Here is a 21,093-nt window from a genome sequence, read left to right on the forward strand (position 1 = left end):
AACCACTATGGTAATAATCTTATTATTACAGCAATAATCTTATAAAAAATTATAATGGGGGGCAATATTATTTATAACAGTAAGGTATAACGAATACTGCTGTCATCATCAATATCACCAATAATATTGCCAATAATAATAGTCATCAATAATAACGCTGGGGGGGGGGGGGGGTCAATTGGGAATTGGGGTTCGCATCGCCCCGGAACAATGCTTTTTAGTTTTTATTATTTTTCCTAGCTGCATTTGAACACCTCACGGTTTTCCCCGATTTAGGATTTAACCCGACCAACTCATCAGAAAGTTTGAAACCATCCAGAGATCGAACAGTTTAGTTCGATAGGACTGGACCGATACAATCAAACACTAATGACCGAAAATGAAGAATCAATATTCTTAGTGTCTTTCCTGAGGTTTGTTTACTGTCTTTAAACCCCAACAGCTGCAGGACACACCCATTCTCAGTGTTCCGGGAGGAGTGGGTGTGTCTCCTGCATTTGATGATGATGATGATGATAGTTTAGAAAATTGTTTCAGAAAATGCACATTGATTTGAGTCTTTGTGTAATTCAGTGGATTTATGAGTTACATCAGAACCGTGGATCATTGGAAGTTTTACTTCTAAATCTTTCGCCATTTATCCGGGACTTGAATGCAACGTCTCAGGAGTAAGGGTGCATTCAAAACCACAAGTGGTTTCCACATCATTAATGAAAAGCCTTCACTACATTGATGTAATAAAGTGAACCATATTCTAGCACATTCTGCATCATATTATTCACTGTCGCAGTACTTATTATCAGTTGAATATAAAATACTACACAGTTGTTTGAAAGTGTGAAGTTACTTCAAAAACACAGGAGAAAACTCTTTGGTGAAGTAACTGACTGCTCTTTATCTGCGATTTACTTGGGCAATATTTTCAGGCCATTTATCAGCATGAGACTAATGATACTATAAGCAGCCAGTAAGAAGCTGTAACGTGAAATGGTCACAGACTGAGCCTCCAACAAAGACTGACAGGATAGATATTATAATTGAATGCAGAGAATTACCTTTTATCAGATCTACAGATTGACAAGTTCTTGCAATGTATTGTTTGTGTCCAACCTTGATGATACTGATCTATCATTGTATGAACTGACATGTATTATCATTATCAATAAGTGCCGTTTTTAGGATTACATTGATCACCTATGTATGAATGTAAAGTTTATTCTAAGTTGTAATGTTTGGAAAAATAAAATCAGGTATAAATAAGGCACACACACACAGACACTTCAAACAAGCTAGGTGTACAAGTACCATGCATTTCCAAGTGTGTATGTGTATATCTGTATGCATATATCTCAGAAGCATTGTTAAGATTGTGACATTGAAAGTTTTCCTGAAGTTTTACTAAGAATAGTCGTCCTCTGAAGATGACCAGCAATCTTTCCCAACACAGGGTACAAGGAGTTCATCCTCAGGTCTCTCTCCCTAGCAATAGTGAACTTTCATTCATTACAAAGCCACTAGAGGGCAGTCTGGTTTTATTTTCCAAAAGAAAATGATGCTCGGAAGTACACCACCACTTACTGTGTGAACAAACCTACTGGAGACGTCAAGTGAGAATTCAGATGTGTTCAGTGTGGAATAATAAACCAACCAGACACAACCAGATAAAAAAATCTGAGATTTATTGAACTTGAAAATAGCATTAAATTCCACTTAAACATTCATTATAAGTAAATATACCTACAACATTACACTGAAAATATCACCAACCACATATAAAACCATGGATACAGTGGATCAGTTCAAATGTTAAAAGCAAATCAACAGCTAAAAACAAAGCCCTCAAGAGGAATCTTCAGACTGAACACAAAGAGCAAAAGGCCATGCACAAAAGAATAATCCGATGTTAGTTGTTAGAAATGCTGGTTCATCAAGATACCGAGGCTTCTGCTTCTGCTCCCTCTGTGGTTTTGCGTGCTGATAAGTATGCTCAGTCCATTCTGTGGTCCAAGTCTTTGCCTCAAAGTGAAGTACTATCACCAAGATATGACATGAAAACATTTCAGAGCCCTGTTTTTTAGCCAATTAGAAAAAAAATTAACTGCAACGAAAACAAGACATGCTCAAATCTCTGTATTCTACCCCAGGCAAACCTCAACACATTGGAGGAAGAATGGAAGAGAAGCACTAGCACCACTAGGAATAAAGCCCCGAGGGTGTCTCTTGTCTCTCTGGCACGTTCAGTTTTGCTCAGTTATGGCCTCCTGCTTCCAGTGAGAAAGCAAAAACATGACAGACCAACAGTCAGACGCTGCCTTTTTTTCTGCCTTCTTCTGGAACATGGGATCAGTAGCAAAAGTAGAAGACCGAATGCTAGATCAGTTTTTCATTTATAAGGTTTGGGGCTGGGCAGACGTGTGGGTAACCTCTACAGCTTGAGAAACATGGAGTAATCAGCAGGATGCGATTAACGTCACTTCAAACGTAGGCACTCGTGGCTCTTCAACAGTGCACAGCAACAGCAGTCGAGAGGAGAAAGAATGTTTTAAATCTGACTCAGAGAAAAACAAAAACATATCCTCCAAAAAAGCAAGACTGACTTGGACAAGTTACTCCTGAAGAAATCTGGCTCGCAATGTTACAAAAAGTGTTCAGCTCAACATCCCAAACATATGTTGGTATCAATGGAACAGTATCTCACTACATGGTTTACTTGTAAATATCATCTATTCAAAAAAGACCATGGCAAAATACTTTGAACATGATGCGATGTTGGAGGTCTTTGGTGCACAATGTCGCAGAAAACTGAGCAGAACCATGTGTGGGAGGTCCAGAGAAGCCTTTGGCCTCAATTCAACTTCAAACTTAGGGTTTTAAAGACAATGGACGTAAGGAAACAGAAGTGCTGTGTTGAAACAGGAGCCCACAGAAAAAGAAAAAACTCACATTTGAAAGTGTTCTGTATGACTATACAAAAATCCTTCAATTCAGGCAAGGCTCCAAAGGCTTAGTGATTTGTTTCTGTAGTTCAGCCACTGATCGTCTCCTTCAACTCCCTTTAGACTTCTGCCCCGAGATGGACTGAGTGCAAGAGTCGGCCATCTTGAAACAGGGAGGTCTGGACTCTCTTTAGACAAACGCACATATTGAAGATGAGACACACCAATCAAAGCCCTCCGTTATTACACGTTAATCAGTCTATTTTGGCTATTAATATTATTATCAATATACCTCCATTAGTATTTTACCACAAAAAGATGCTGAAATTCAAATATTTCTATGTACCTTATGAATGTTTATATACAAACAAAAACAAACAAACATCACAGCATAGATGCAGTTCGCCTGAATATATTCTGGGAAACGATATTTTCATTAGAACCACACAGTAATTAGGGTCTCTCTTTGCTTGCATATACAATACCAGTAAATGAGTATGCTGCAAATGGAAAGGACAAATTAAACCCTTCTTTTGGAGTGACTCTGCTGTTCCATAAAAAGCTCGAGGAACATGTTTGAAGGGAGCTGAGAGACTGAAAACTATTGGGTCAGCCGAGCTGAGGGCACCGCCTGCAGACACAAAGTGCTGATAAATGACAAATCCCAGCCCAGTGACCTATAGACTGACACTTGTTTCACCACAGCCTGCAGCGGGCCGGTCTCCTGGAGGGAGAGTCGAGGCCGATCTCATCACATCTTTTTTTGTTATTCTGGAGTGTTGATGGGAGTGAGATGGAATACACAAAAGATTATTGGAGATCTGCTTCAATCAAACATGACCAGACCAGCCAGCACAGGTCCACCTTCTTTTGGTGTGATTGGTCGTTATTCAAGAAGGCAGACGACATGAAAAGAAAATCAGTTCTCAGAGGAATCCCAGTGGTGCAAAGTCCACAACACACACTGCTGCCCTCAGAGTGGAAACTGCTTCTTTTTTTTACTGCATGATGAAGCCAGGCTGTGGGGTCATGCGAGGTGGGGGCCTCTGCGGCAAAGCAGGGGGATACTGAGATAGATAGTGGCTGGGGTAGCCAGAGGGGACATTAGGGAAGGGCTGGCCTGTTCGGGGAGGTATCGGCGGGTATGGTGACGCAGAGTAGAAGACAGAGGGCTGGGGGACAGACATCATTGGATCAAGAATTGGGGATGGCTGGGATGGAGGAGCCGGGGGTTTCCTCCTAGGTTGGGGGACAGGGGAGGAACTGTTGGCGTCTGTGAGGAGGGAGGCCGCTGACACATCCTGAGATCGGGAGGTGGTCACAGACACCTGGGGGAGCCGCTGGCCCTTCAGCACCATCTCCTGCAGCTTCTCGATCTTCACCCTCCTCAGGTGGGCGAGCTTCCTCTTGCTGTGGTAAGAATCGATGAAGGGATCCAGGGTTATGTCGCCATCCAGGAACGAATCAGCCATATTCTGTTGACAGAGATGAAGAGAATTGAGACCATTTTAGAGGGAGACTAGAATTACTGCAGTGCGGTTGTGTGCCTCCTTCAACCAGTGCGGTATCCGTTTACAGGTTTTTACATACTTATCCCACAAGATTCTTCTAAGGTCACTGTGACCTTTGACCCAATACATGAACACTTTTTCTTTGAGTCCAAGTAACAACTGATAACAAATTTAAGTAATTCCCTCAAGCAGTCTTGAGATAATCAAGAGGCTGAAACATGTTTTTTAAACCAATGTGATATTGACCTTTGACCACTGAAACATAATCAGTTAATCAGGGAGTCCAAGTGAATTGTACCAGATATAACTGAATCTCCTACAGGCAGTTCAAATATATCACATTCACAGGGACGTGAGGATACCTTGACCTTGATCTTTGACCTTCAAACACCAAAATCGAATAAGGTCATCTTTGAGTCAAAGTAGAAGTTTGTGCCAAATTTGAAAACATTCGCTTGAGCTGATCTTAAGATATCACGTTCAAGATAACATGTTCAACATATTTTGTGAGGCCATTGTGAATATGACCTTTGGCCACCAAAAGGTAAACCAAAGTTCAAGTACCGTGCTCATGAGAATGAGAAGGACAAACAAAAACCATAATGCCTCTGGCAATTCTGCAACAAAGAGTTGAGGTAATCTGTCCAGTAGTTTTTGTGCGATCTTTCTAACTAACACAGTGAACAATAAAGCCAGATGAAAACATAACGTCCTGGGCAGAGGTAATGACGCCATAATTGGTTAGATCACGTGATTATAAAGGTCCCAGTTTTCTTACTGGATAGTTACTTAATGTGGAAAAAGTAGTAGCCAAGAGAGATTAAGAATTAAAAACGGTATACTGTCCCAGGAGCAGGCATGAGGAAGCTTCCTAGCTTAAACCAGGACAAAGTCTCTCATTTCATGCATGTCACTGCCTTGTTACCGTCACTGCTGCTCATCTCACTGAGTTCCAAAACCTTTCATCAAGTGTTACACAATAGTCATTCCATGACAATGTGGTCAGACAACACACCATGTGTTGTGCACAACCGGTTAACGTCTTCTCATCGTACAGAGCTGACTTAGCCTGACATGCTGTTAGAGCACATGTAAACCTGTTATTATTATTTAATGTCAAACCACTAGTGTTGTTAAAATAAATCCAGTTATACCAGGATTATTTGACTCTTCAACAACAGGCTTATCTGAAGCTAACTAAATCTAGACACACTTGAGGTGATGGTCAATCAAAGAGTACTAATTAGATGGTGGACCTTTCTTGCAGTTTAGGGAACACAAAGTCGAATGAATTAAATCAATTAAAATGAATGGCACCAAAACCCAAGAGTGTCACTAACATATCCTCTGGATCACATGAGCTCAGTGAAGTAGAAAACAAGACGAACCAGAGATTAATGACGTCACTTCAGTGTGGAATAAATTATTCCATTGTTTGTTTTGTTTTCGCATTTACAACTGGAAAGACATGTTTTCAGGAACGTTAATTTACAATCTATTCATTATTAAGGGTCAAAGGAAATATTCATCTAGATGGATCAATTAAATTATTACTGATCCAATATAATCGATGCAATAAAAAATATTGATATCTTGAGCTATGTGACGAGCCAATGAGCTGTTGTCGAACTACTGATGTTTAAGTTGGACAATGAACCCTAAGTACATGTGGGATTATTTACATTTACTTTGTTTTAGTTTTTTTCAGAAAAACAATTATGCCCAGGAGGAAAGGAGATCTTTAATTTATTTTCATTTGCACTTAAAGTGTATGGTAAGTGTTGACTTTGGTTATTACTAAGTTCTAACTGTTATAAAATATATTACGTAAGTCACTATATATGAGTGAAGGTTTACACATGAATTGTATTTTAATGAAAAATAATTGGAAACCTTAAATTCTTAGTTTTGTTTTATAGGATGAGATTTTTTTAAAGCTCAATATCTATCAATCCTTTTTTTGTGCTTTATATTAATAACTTAAAGGTCTTTGAGGACTCTGAAAATTTGGATTTGAACATGAGAAATGTAGCACTGAGCAATACAAGGTCATTTATTATTCTGTTATTATTCAGAGCAAATTATTTTGAATTTATTAGTTTGGAAGATAAATAAAATAGTTAAATCATAGTTTCATTTTGTGATATGAAATTGTAAAACCAAAATGTATCAACCAAAGGCCCCTAAATCCAATCGAAACCTCTTGCGTTGACCAGTCAGCAGTGGTTCTTTACACAGATTCATACACACTGGAAGAAATTAATACATTTTATTATTTGTGTAGAAACTGGCCTGTGAATGGTTGTTTTGCATAACTCAGCTTTTGTTGGTCATGTCAGAGATCGGAAAGTTCAAGAAACTGTGATCCAGGGACAGGTAGCTGTTGCAGGGACGGAAATTATAACCACAGGCTCTCCAACTAGTTTTAGATCTGAACAATGAAGCCTCTGTACGAGTTGACATCAACAACTGGAAAAGCAAGTACAATAAACTATTTGGTGTTAGGAGAATGCTTACCTCTGTCTCCTCTTCTATTTTGGCTCCTTCCGTCTGCAGCAGGGCCAGCAAAGTGTCCAGGGAGGTGTTTCCTGACTTGTGGTCTGTTAAATCACAAGACAGAGTAACAACACAAATATTATTATTCTGCACTGAGCAGAGGCAACTTGTCATACTCAGGATTTTCATAACATTCACCACGTATATAAATAGTGTTGGCATGCAATGGCTGACAAACAAATGTTAAGCACATTGTGAAATAGATTTTTAGACCAATAGTTAATAGTAAAGTTACTCTTAATGCTCAGACGCTTTTGATGGAGTTAAATTGAATGCAAAAAATTATCATGCTTTTCGAATCTTATCAACCTTTTACATTACATTTAGCTGAGTGTTTATCCAAAGGGACAAACAATACGTGCATTCAACCATGAGGGGACAAACCCTCATGATTCAGAAAGAATTAAGTAAGTACAATTTGCTTCAAAAAAGCATTACTGCTATAAGTGCAGCTAAACAGAATTTTTTATTTTCATAAATATAAACACCATAGTTGACGATGGTTATTAGAGATCATCTTCTTAACCAAGGTATATTCGGAAGAGATGTGTCTTTAGCCTGCGGCAGAAGATGTTTGGACTTTCTGCTGTCCTGATGTCATTAGGGAGCTCGTTCCACCATTTAGGAGCCAGGACGGAAAACAGTTGTGATTTTGTTGAGACGTTAGCTGTCCCTCGCAGTGAGGGAGCAGCGAAGAGCAGAGCGCGGAGCTGCTGCATTCTGGATAAGCTGCAGAGGTCCGATAGCACTAGCAGGTAGACCAGCCAGGATGGATTTGCAGCAGTCTAGGCGTAGAATGAACGCTCCGAATTGACCCAACTTAAAGCCATCGGTAAAGCCATCAGGGCCGATTTGGGGTTCAGAATCTTGGGTTCAGTCTGCACAATTGGATACAAACTTTCTCCAGAGGTGGCCTTTCACACATCAGGAGATCGCAGCAGATTCTCTGCTCAGACGTGTTCACAACAACACAGCATTCTCCAGAGCGTTCAGGTGAGGAGTTGTGCAGAATGCAGGAGGCAGGACGTAACATATAAATTCCACTGCAGCGATAATATGTTTTTGTTTATAGCGCATACACACCAGCGTCTGCTCCTATAAGCAGAGGTTCTCTACTCGGCCTATTCATCAATGTCTTCTGCGTGTGTGGCATTGCTTTTTAATCTTGAGACATTTGTATTATTTTATTATTCTATTTTTTTCATTTGTCTTGTGTTAGAAACGTCATAAACGCATCAACTCGCTAACAGTGAATCCTGCAAAAAATCTTTGGAGAAAGTCTGGGTGCTGACAGTCGGACATTCTGAACCAGGAGATTCTCCAGAATTCGGTGCACGTCTTAAAGCAGCTCTACTGTTATTTTACTCATCTGCATTCACTGCAGTAGTCCTTACGACAAAGACCCTTTTGTTCCATTACATTATGACAATTCCTCACCTCTTTTATGAAATCACTTCAACACATTTGAGTCACAAGGTTCTTGTGTACTGTTTATAAAACGCTAGAAGCAGCACAGATGTATTCTAGACAAAGTGTCATCCATTCCTAAATTAACCAAGGAACTCTTGGGCTGAAATTAATGCGTTGCTAATAACAGGTTTTAATTAGCTCATCACACAAAGCTGGGAAATCTTCCAGTCGTCCTAACAGCCGTAACGCCTCTGTTTGCTGTGAACATGCAAAGCCCCACTGAGTCAACTGAAACCATCTTGGTGTCTCTAAGGAGGAGGCCTGTTTTGTTTGTGTTCCTAAGCAGGACTGAAAGTTTATAACCAACTGGAGCAGAGACTGCAAACACGCATGGTGGCATCCTGACAATTGACTAGTGACACATGACTAGTTACTGATCTCCACCGCCCTCAACTCACCTTTACCAAGCCCAGCCGAAAGGGATCTCTAATTACATGAGAGACTTCGCTCTGACATGATTTGCTGTTCCTGGCTAATGTCTGCGCATGGCAACCCAGTGAACAAAGCTGTACAGTAAATAATTGATGCATTGGACATTGAATTAAATATAGGTCAGCACAGGTTTTTACAATGCCTAACAAGATTTAGTTGATCGTTATAATTTTTTACTCTGCCAGGCTCTTTGGTTCTAAACAAAATAATAACACAAATACACTCACTAGTCATGATCAACAGGCAACACTAAATTATGGTAAATGAGTGACTGGGATTAAGTGCTTTAAAAGGTAAAAAAAAAAAAAAAAAGAACAAACAACAAGGTCCGGTAATGACAGAAAGGTGGGGCGAAGCGTAATTCTCCTCCCACCCTCCTCTCAGATTGGCACAGCATTCCCTGCTTCAAGGCGTCTGCCAGTTGTCTGAACATGTGTCCGTGCCTGCCCAACAGCAGAACCTGCCAGTGATCACACCAAAAAAGTATTCCAAGACCACAGGTCTTTCACGCACCTGTATCATGCTGGTGCATCAATTTCAGCTCATTCATTAGGGAAAAGCATCTTAAGATTTGTCTAAGCATCAGCCAGGCCACTTTTCTTCTTAGACGTGTTGACAAGCTGACATGTGAGGAACAAACTAAATAGTTAAGAGGGATTCCAGACCAAAATCTCTGTCTAATTGGCTGATTTACTGGTGAAAATGTTATCTTGTTGGCACTCGCTCCCCAAAACCTCATGTTGCTATGCCAAATTTGACTGAAACGGTGTGAATTCGATAGAAAATCTTCAAATACAGAAGCTTCACCCTTCACACAAAGCCCCTTTTCCAAAGTGAGCTCCCATTGCACTCCGTCTCGCTCTCTTTCTATAACAGGGAGGACTCTCGGGTATATCAGCAGCACTCCTCCACACAAAGCTGCGATTCTCTGGCCGAGCAGGGAGTCTGCAGAGCGCACAACACACAGCCTGGGCCTGGAGATCATGAGACAGCCATTTGGTAAAAGAATCCACTCCGACCTCTGCGGTGAGTCGGGGGGGGGGGCTGCCTCACTGCCTTTTCTCCCTCTCGCTGAGCCTTCGCCTTCGCCTTCTAACTTTCCAGACTGTTAGTCCCATCATCCACCACTCCCTCCCTCCCACCCACTAGGGCTGGTTTACAGCAGCTTGCCTGGAAGCACAATGGCCCACTGTGGGGCTGTGCTGTTCTCTGATGCAGTGGATGCTGGTGGAGGTGATGGTGAAGGCTCCAGAGTTGTGACAGACAGTGAAGGTTAATGCAGAGGCCAAACATTTCCTCGAGAAAGAAGCAAGGAGGGAGAAGGGGTGTGTGTATGACGTAACTGTACGCAAACAACTGCACAGCAAGCTACTCTACATCTCTCATCTGGGTCAATCGGCTACGTTTTCGCTCAGCACTGAGCGACACTCTCCTTCCCCAGCTGCTCTATGGCAAATCCACAACTAGGAAGGCAAGTGCATGGGGGGCGGGGGGAACACCGGGTAACCTATATTTGACAAAAGCCATTGCTAGCTGACAACAAACAAAAACTGCTGAACAGCCTCGCTCCTGTGTGAGTGATTCTGTGCACTGTGTCTGGGGCTTGGAATCTTAGAAGACTGTTTCAAATGGTACAGACTGTCGACTGACATCACAACAAGCTAAACATGTGTGCATTCCTTAAAAATAACAACAAGAGTCAGCAGAGAAGGAGACAAAGTCAAACTTTTATCAGCGTAGCCACGTGGTGAATGGCCGGCATGCTATTTTGAGAAGGCTGCTTGGCAACCACTGTGTCAACCAGGTCACAAGTATTCTCACTCTGTCTTCTTCACAGTAGGAAGGACGTATAGTGAAGGTGTTTCGTGAGGGATAATACAGTCCTGTAAGCCTGTATATCCCTGCAGTAGAGATCTAAATCAGATCTGGAACTTGCCCAACCCGAACAGCATTTAGCAACATGACGACAGGGCTTCTGGTAACACAGCCGTCACGGCCTGCGATGGAAAAACTGGGAACTGGTGAAACAGGTCTCTTCACATATGTTCACACGGTGAGAATGGGAACAAATACACATCACGCAACACTGAACCGATGACGATAAAAGGAGTTTAATTTTATACTAAACTGAAACTACCTAAATCATCTGGAAACTTTGATTAAAAGGATGATTGGAGTGGAAATCTGTTACTACAGGAGACACGCTGCTGATTTGATTTATGATATGTGAACATAATCAAAATAGATCCATATATGGACCAATCCTAGTGTTTAACTCGGTTTGGATTTAGGTCAACAAAAAAACTACAATTGTTAAAACTGATTTCTTCTCTTTAGTTGATTTTGCAAGCAAAAATGCTCGGCATGCAATGATCCAGATCCTCACTACACAGTAAACTATGTAGTGAGGCTGCAAAGAATGATTGCTTTTTGGATAATGTATTCTGCTGATTACTTGATATAAATCAGTTAATAGTTCAGTCTATGAAACGTTAAATATTGAAAAAAAATTCCACGGTAATGTCTTTCTTGTTTTGTCTGACTGGTATCAGCTCTAATATTCAATTTAAAATAAAACACTTCCTCAGACATAAGAATAATTGGCATCCATCCACATAAGAATAATTGGCATCCATCCATAACTGATTTGATTAACTGATACCAAAAAAGTTGCCAATTTATTTTCAGTGAAATCAGCTAATTGATTAATCGATTAATAATGTTTTGGTTATGAAATGTTTCTTATATTTCAATAAAGTTATTGTTATTTGTTTTGATGTGCTTTCTGATTTTGTAATACTGAAAAGGATATACAAATAAAATGTATTATCATATATTATTGTTAAATAGACAACTTCTACAGCTGCATAATTGAGAGCATCTTGACCAGCTGCATGACCGTGTGGCATGGGGTCACCACTGCAATGGACTACAAGCACCTGCACATCTACCACCACACAGTCCACAGAAGAGCCTGCTCCTTTGTCAAGGACTCCAACCAGCCCCCCCACAAACTGTTCACACCTCTGCCCTCTGGCAGAAGGTACAGAAGCGTGAAGGGCTGAGGAACAGCTTTATCCAAATGCCATCAGACTGTAAAACACTCACTGGCCCCCGACACCACCCTGGACTATCTCAAAACACAGATCCTCCACTCTGCCCCCCAACTCCCCATACACGAACACACACGCACGCGCACACACACACACACACACATACCACCACCAAACTGCACACAATTTGTGTTTTTGAAGTCTCAACAAGACCATGTTCTACTGTCCATTGCACTGCATTACTGTCTATTGTACGTTTCTTTGCACATATTTATATTTTGATATATATATTTCAATTGTTTCAATATTTCTTAAAGCACTGTATTTGTAGCAGAATATAGTTTATACGACAAATAAAACACTCAACTTTCAACTCTAGGGAAATGTGAAGGGAAATATTTCAACATTAGCTAATATTCAACATACCAAGTCATTCATTAGTGAATAGGGGAACTTATGACCAGGTTAAATTATAATGTTAGTTAATCATTAGTTGCAGTCCTATTTTAAATGGCGTATCATCAAAGTATTCTTAGTTTAATTGGTACAGCAAGGGCTCGGAGATCAAATGTTCCATGGTGTGTTTAACTTCACCCGTGTATGTTCTGCTCTCTGATTACAATCTGAACAGTACTTGTAAGATAACGACAGAAGCTTAATAATTCTACTACTGTATATGATTTCACTATATTTTTTAATATGACATTACTTTATGTATATTTAAAATCACATGCATCTAGAACTATTTGCAGCTCTATTGTTAGTTAATACAGTATATTCATACCCGGGCTAAAATGATTAGTTCACACAGAAATAAAAATTCACTCTATGATCAGTATGCAGGCGGGTTATGTTTTTTTTTTAGATATGATCACTTATGTCTTAAATTGTATTGTATTGTATTTGGCTGGAACGCTTTTTACCTCTGAAACTCCAAAAGTGTTTTGTGGACTCAAACACTTCATCGGCACAGTAGGCAGTAGATGATGAGTTAACTTTCATTTCTGGGCGAACTATCCCTATAATATTTTAAGTTTAGGTAAAACTGTATCTCAATGGGATGGTGGGTTAGGGTTAGGTGATTTGTGTGTATTGTCCTATGTTTGTCATGCAAGTTCATGTATCAGTCACATGTACAAGTGTGTTCAAATTTCTTCCGAGCTGGCGGACATTCAAAATTCAAGACGCTGAGATAAACTAATCAATGAAAAATGTCTTGCTGCTGTAGCTGATGCGTTGCGGCTTTACCCAGAGTGGACTTGCGGAGCTGATAGGACTCAAAGCTATCCTGAAGGCAGCTGTAGCACTTGGTCAGCTGCTCCTTCTTATGCTCTAGTATGGGATGCAGGGCGAGGTTCTGCTGGGCCAGCGTTCGGTTGCTGACCAGTGTCTTCTCTTTGTTCTGCTGGACCTCCTGCATCTAAGGGAGAAAACAAAAAGTATCAACACTGTCTTCAAAGCTTCAGCATGATGGTCTGAAGAGACACAACTTGTCTCTCAGGTCCAGGACAAAAATGTAACAATATCATCATTCTCTATACATAATTCTTCATCCAAGAAATAAAATTGGAAAAGGTTATTCATGAATATCAACTATGAATCATCGCGCATAAACTGCCAGTTTTCACACATCTCCCACAATCCTCTTTACATATTTAGAAAAACAAATCATTAACACAAACTGTTCCAACTCTTTTCATTACAACAAGAAGACAAAATAATCCTTTATCATTTTATTTCAGCAGTTAAACAGGTTTAATTTTACATTTGTTTTAAGTTAAAAGTTCAAATTAAAAAGTCCAATAAGTTAAGTCGAAAATATAAATGTTAAACTACTTCAAGGACATAACTAAAGGTAGCTATTAGTCATTTTTGCCTAATCGGTCTGGTTATTGAAGAAAATATAAATGAAAACATCTCTTATTATAACCTTAACAACATTATGAACGGTAAAATACAAACTCCTCCAGTTGTATTGACGACTGACTAACTGAACAACAGACCCTACTGACATGTCATCGCAGGCTGGATCAAATGACAAATCATGGCGGCCTTTCATTCAGGTGTGCCAGTATCCTACGTCATAAACAACAGGTGCAGTGAACAGAGTTATGAAGGTTCCCACACTTATGTATAATTATCATTTTAACTCATCACTCATACATAAAGTTGGGTTTCAAAATGTTCTTAAAGGGCACTATAGTGCATACATCCATATTTCACATTTGAAAGTAGAACATTCAAAAGAAATGGCTGGCAATAAAGCCAATGGACTATATCGTACAGAGGAAGTTAATTTGGTGTCACTGGCTGTTGAGACTTTATAGTCTGAGATACCCTGACTCGGTGTAAAGTAAAAGGTTGCAGGTAAACTAAAGGTCACCTGATATTGGTTTTTCAATGATGCTAATTCTGATACTTTGTAAAGCGGAAATATGATAAACCAATCTCATGATTGAGTTCTGACAGCAGTAAAATACTAGTTTCATCAGCTCAAGATGCACATAACCTCAGCACAGTCAGTGGTATGAGCCAAAGCATGGATCAGAAATCAAGGTCTAAACCATACATGGATTTGATGAATCATGAAACCCAAAATAATGTTGCGTAATGAGACCAACCAAAACAATGAGAGTAAACAAAACAATAAGTAGGAGAACAGAGGAAGAAGAAAACCTTATAATTTTGAGTATTTGGTGATCCTTAAGCCTGAAACATGCTTCTGCGTTTTCACGGGCCCGTAAGCACAAGAGCCCTTCCGGGTCCCTTACGTGCTTATGTATCCCTTCTTACGTGCTGACGGTCGTCACCCCACTTTTCTAAAATTTACGGCAAAGCTCCGCAAGCTCACTCAGCCCGCAAGGCTGTGATTGGTCTGCTCTACATCCCTTCTGGAGCTGCATTTCCGGTTTCATGCCCCATAATACAGGCAGAAACAACGGAAGATTTTAAAAAGAAGAATGGACAACCGGGAAGAACTCCTGTCGGAAGAGGTCCGAAAATATGAGCAGCAGCTCCATCTCAATCAATTGTTGTTCGGTTGGAATCGTGAATACACTCTCTGCCATGGTTCACCGTGTGTTTGTAATGGAGAACACGACTGGTAGAAGGTAAATAAACAGTCAACAACGATTGCCACACCCACAAAGAAGGCGTCTCTCAGGTCGTCTTCGACAAAAAGCATTACTCCGCCTAGTGTTCTAGCGCGGAATTGCTTTGTAAGACGCGCAACGGTTGGGGAAGCATGAATGACAACGAGTCTTGCGCCACAGCGGCGTGAAAAGACGCAGTCGCAGAAGCATGTTTCAGGCTTTACTCATTACAACACAGCCATTCAATAACTTAATTAAAATTAGACATAACACTTAAAGGTCAGTCAGCGGATTTAAGATAGCACTTCCTAAAAAACGGGGGAAGTTGACAGATTTAATGGTTCCTGAAAGGCAATCCCCTTATATCCATTGTGTAATGTAAATACGATTTTTTTTAAGTGGTGGTTGACATCATTATTGCATTTTTCAGTCTAAAAAACGTCCTTCAAAAGGCTGAGTAGTATTACCTCTAAACTGAGCCTTACCTAAAATAAATGTGGAACGTCACTTTAAGGCATGTCTGATCTAAAACCATGAAGTTGGAAGTATAACATGCTGTCGTCAGAACACCGGATTAAATAGAAATAACACCCATGCTATCTTGCAAATGACTCATTTCACACAACCAGCTGACATTTTGTGAGTGTAAATATTACACGGACATGGTGAGAATGCGTAGGGAAAACTAAAAATACACTCAAGTGTAGAGGGTGATTATGGAATAGTCTTCTAAAAGTGACTGAGGCAGGCCGTGTTTGGTGGTCGGTCTGAATGGGGACGGGCAACATTACATACTGGAAAAACAGATTATGTCTACTAACACCACAATTTCAGCCATCAAGGGGAGACCCTTTTGCAAGCGCTGATTCGTTCATTCAATGTTTGCCTGCTGAAGAAGCAGACCTTTAAATAGCATCCGTAACTCCAGGCCTGTTCTGTCAAACCAAACACATAATTGTTTGCTGGCCGCAGTGCTCTCCAATGTTCCACTATTAACTCCATAAAGGATTGGAATAATCTGAGGAAATGTAGGTTAAGAGCTTTTCTGAATGGACCACAGACCTGAATTTTGGAGAGATGGTGCAATAACCTACTGTCAGACACAGGTCACTGTAAACAACACTCATACAAATTTTACATAAGGGAGAAACAGAATGAGCAACAAAATACAGCGTTGCTTTGAGAACTGAAGACATAGGAATAGCCTATATATGTAATAGGTAAATAAATGTCAATTCTGGAGCTAGACTGACAGATTAAACAGGAGAGTGAACCTGCTGGTACTTATCATCAGTGAATGTGTTGATCGATGAGTTACAAGAATTTAGAATAAAGAAATGCTGACATAATTTAGAGACACTGTCAAAGTTGTTTTGTCCACCAGAGAGACCATGGACTTGTTATTTTCTCAAGGACAAACCTCAGTGTAGATGAAACTTACAAAAGCTGGACAAAAGATTAAGTAATTTTTCAAAGTGAAACATTTATTTGATAACCTATTACACTGAAGTAGTGTTATAGCGAGTCTCTAAATCCAATGTTCACTTCAGACCTTGATTTTGGGCCGCGATACAATAAGTCCCTAATTTTTTTGGTTTGTCTTTTTGAGAAGGAATAAAAAAAGTCCCCTCACGCTGCCGACTGGAATGTTCCCAGGAGGTCTGCAATCTGAAGGTTATATCTTGAGCAAATAAACAAGCCAAACTTTACTGTAGGCGTGATCACATGTTCATGACCGGAATAAAATAGTCATGTGATACGTGCAATGAAAGTCATGCTCAAGGTTCTGATGTCCTGTATATGTGATGAAGTCTTGACTTGACATTTTATCCAGGATTTTTGGAAGCAGACACTTCCCGCCCTCCTGTTCACACATTGGACGGTCCCAGCTATGGTTTTGGTGCTCGTGTATTTTACTCTAAATGGTAATAGTTTACTAAATTAACATCCTTTTGTATTGAATAGGACTTGAAACTACAGCTTGAGTACATAAATTCCTTAGGAAACCATCTACTACCGTTATATATCAAATGAGAAGTAGAATCACTTTCTCATAGACTCTTTCACAAACTGACTTATTTTTGCAAACAGTTGAGTCAGTCTCTGCTGTTCATTCAAGATAAGACAGGTTTCAGAATCTATGTCCATTTTTATATACACTCTATGGACACCACCTTAAGCAATGCAAATCAATAATATTTTTGAATGTTATGCATTTATCTTCGATTAGTATCGGTTGATAAACGGTCATCAAATTTTCTTAAACTCTAATATTGATATCGGCCTAAAAAGTCCATTATAGTCCTGCTACAATAGAAAAGCATGTAAAGGTTTGAATGGACTGACGCACACGAGGCATTTATGCACCAAGATGTTCTAATTTTTTTCACTTATGAATTCTGAACTTGGAGTACAGCCTACATGCTCTGTAAAACCTGTTCCTGGATTAGTGAAGACCTCAAAAAGATAAGGAGGTAAAGGCGGCAGTCAGTGTTCAGCGTCATCTCAACTCACTTCCACACGTAGAGTACGATAGAAAGCTTAAATGAGCCATACATCATGTGGTGGCTTAATAAAAACTGGGTCATCTTCAAATCTCGATCATTCGGTGTTAGCTCAGTAGAGTAGTCAAAATGTAGATGATCAACCAGCTGATTATAAGATCAAACAATTCTTACAATATTTCTAGAAGCTCTAGCTAATATGCAAGTCAAATTGAAAAATAAACAGTACTGCTGCAGAATATTACCGGCACACAGTGAGTACTCTACACAGGCACAACACATTTAAGGGTCAATTGGTGGGAAAATGGATGCACTGGATCTAAACAAATTTCCTGGCAGCGCTATTTGCATTATTCAAAAGGCAGCGCAAGTGTGTTTGTATGTGTGTTTGCAAAATAATCTGGGCGGAATGATTTTAGTCTTCTAGTGTGTCTATATGTGAAGGAGGGGTGTTTGTCCATAAACTCCAGCTGTAAAGTCAGTGCCTCTCAGTCCTCTCGAGTTTCACTCAATGCCGTATGACACCCACCGCCTTTTGTTTCCTGTCAGCAGGCTATTCAAAAAGAATTCCCCAGACAGTTCCACCTTCGGCTGAGGCATGTCGTTACTTGGCCTATTCTCCTGCATCTCGACAATAACCGTGTGACTAACTTAAGTCAACAAACTATTGCTGTGTCATGGCGACAGACAAGTCCCTCCCTCTCTGTTTCTTATGGGAAGAAGGAAAATGAAACCATGGAGACAATCAGCCAGGGTGTGGATCAAAAACAGAACCGACAACACAAAAGCCAGCTCACAGCACAACATTCATCCAAATGGCTAAAAATACCATACTGTGTTCTTACTTGCTTTTGTAAGGGGGAAATGGATCTTGTGCACATACAGTAGCTTACAGTTTTTATTGTGTGCGGAAACAGGCAAGTGCGTCCCTCACTGTTATGTAAAAGCCACAGCACCATGACAGCACACAGAGAAGTACCTGTGGCCTGACACTTTGTGCTTAATGTTGGTAATTATTGATCGGAGTCCAGGCTGCATGGTAAAGAGGGGAAGGAGGAAGAAGAGTGTTTCCTGTAGAGTTTGCACTTTACAGTCAAAAAAGAGAGGGACAGGCAGAGAGAGGATCAGTGTGGTGAGGAAATGTCTTCCAACACCAGGGACCTATTTGGGCTGATTCAGCAGGACATTAGGGCAGATTAAAAGCCCACACTGGAAATGACAGTTTTGGAAGGAGCAGCAGCACGGGGGAAATAATCACAAGCACAAATCCTGTATAAAAATCCTTCTAAATCTAAATCTCTCCGCCCTCTGTCTTGATATACCAAATTTCTGTCTGCGGAAAAAAATAACTTTTACATGGACTATGGCTTGTAATCACTATGGAAAAATCTGGGGCTTATCAGGAGCTTATCATGACGAGGGCAGAGTTATGATGCAGTGAAAAGCAGGTGAGGATTGCTGAGACCATAGAGTCTAGATAGGGTTATTCCCACAGATCCAGGATCTCAGCTGTGGCCACGTCATGGATCCTGGTGCCACGTAATTGTGAATTAAGATTACTAAACTAGTTTGCTTAGATATACAATACGGCCGTACAAACATTACTGGCAATACTGCTATCATTACAGTTGTCATTGCTGCGCCTTTTATCACTGTCAGACCTTTTCTTATAAATACTTTAAACAGTGATACAAATCTCCATTTGAGTTAGACACTTGTCTTTTCTCATTAATGTTGTAAATGTTATTCAGTTGACGTGCCCCTCTGCCCGTCCTGTGAAAGGTGATCCCACACTTGTGTGTCTCTCTGTGTGGTTTGGTAGTTCTTGATTCTTTTGATTAAACATGTGATTTGATGGAACTTTGACAGCTGCATCACACACATGAACATACCTAAAACCAGCTCTGAATATATAAGGTTTAATTGAAAACAACTTGCACCCTGTGTACTATCTACAATATACCTTATTGTATTGCTGCTACCATTATTATTGTTTTCCGTGCTCATATTTCCTTTCATTTACGATGATGTTTATGACAATAAGGATCTCTGAATCTAGTTGGTATATTGTGAGTTCAGCTGAAAGCCTTTGTCATTAAAACAGCACTTGGTGGGATTAAAATCTCTTCGTACCAAAGCTGTTGTGAAACCGATGAACGGGTCACATTTCCGTTGAGGCTGTTAAGTATTGTTTTCCTGTGAAGTGCCCCGAGTGCGTGTCGACAGGACAGTCGGCCATCAAGCTGGCACTTGAGTGAGCGAAGTTGGGTCTGACCCGGACACACGGGGAGAGCTAGGCCACCACTTGTGTTGTGTTTCCTGGGAACCGGAGTCCGCTCCGCGAGGTGTCGGTCCTGTTCAACACTGACGAGCCGCTGCTATCTGGACAACAATGTCGTCAACCGCGAATCCTCGTGTGTTCAAACTTGAGACAACGCCGCGTCCCAAGGTTAAAGCCTTTCTCTCCCCGACATTACAGTCCCGTTCACGACACACAATCATTAACGTGACTGCAAAGCGACTATTTCCGTAACCTCTCGCCGAGGAGGACGCTGGGAACGGACAACAAAGGGAGAACAGTGCCCGAGTCGGTGGCTAACGCCAGAGTGAAGAGGCGCTCAGCCCCACGTACCTCGTCCATCTCCTGGACCATGTTGCTGAGTTTGACGTCGTCCTCCAGGATCTCGTTGAGCTGTGTCATGGTGTAGTCGCTGAACTTGCTGAACGAAGTCGACATTTTGGCTGCTGTGTCTGAGCTGGTGTCTCCTCCTCTTCTGCTCCCCTCTCTGTGACAGCAGCTGACTGAGCTCCTCTCAGGAACTACACGGGCCCGCTGCTGCGTTCACCGGCATCAAGGAAATTCCGCAATCGCCTGACCCAGTAATCAGGATGTAGGGTCAACTTTTACCAAGAAAGTGAAAAACACAGTATTTATCTCTGGAGACTTAAAACTACAATGTATAATATTAATTGGAGATACATTTATTAAATTTATAATAATACATGTACTTGAATTATAATAAATATACACCACATATTAATTTGGTGCACTACTGAGTATGATGATTGGCTCTTTGCTTGTGTCATTGGCCAACCTAGATTTTTTCCAAATCAGGGGCCACAATTAACACAGAGGGGCCAACACCCAGGTCCCGGCCCTGATTCACTGAGGTACACATGTCTTTCTGTGTTTACTGTTGTCTTTAAAGCTGGAGCAAGCCACACGTATTTATGAAAAAGTCCATATTAAAAACATTGTGTACTTCAAAAAATCTTAGAGAATTAAAAGTTTAGTTCCTAACAAATTGTCATATTTATTGATAGTAAGTGATTAGCCCCCTGGCCCCACCCCTGGTTTGCAGCTAAAAGGCACACTCACAGTTATGCGAATGTGAAGCAGATATCTCTGGTCAGGGTTCCCCAAAGTTTAACCCGACGCAAACCCACGCTGTGATTTGTCTGACTGCAGGAAGCCAGTATTTTATTTGTCTCCTCGCTGGATGTGTGACCGGGCCCTAACAGTGTTAGCATACTTGATG

The 21,093-nt window shown here is 40.7% G+C and overlaps 1 protein-coding gene across 1 annotated transcript; it reads right to left on the reverse strand.

The window, feature by feature from the left end:
- Positions 1-1,662: 1,662 nt before the first annotated feature.
- On the reverse strand, positions 1,663-20,378 carry vps37ba (VPS37B subunit of ESCRT-I a). Its single transcript, XM_053420328.1, has 4 exons — positions 20,187-20,378; positions 13,207-13,378; positions 6,965-7,047; positions 1,663-4,411 (listed from the first exon to the last, which is right to left on the reverse strand). Exons 1-4 carry the CDS (start codon positions 20,289-20,291, stop codon positions 3,935-3,937), a joined length of 837 nt encoding a protein of 278 aa, XP_053276303.1. The 5' UTR covers positions 20,292-20,378; the 3' UTR covers positions 1,663-3,934.
- Between the last annotated feature and the right edge of the window lie 715 nt (positions 20,379-21,093).

This window comes from Pleuronectes platessa, chromosome 4, assembly GCF_947347685.1.
Source record: "Pleuronectes platessa chromosome 4, fPlePla1.1, whole genome shotgun sequence".
Classification (NCBI taxonomy): domain Eukaryota; kingdom Metazoa; phylum Chordata; class Actinopteri; order Pleuronectiformes; family Pleuronectidae; genus Pleuronectes; species Pleuronectes platessa.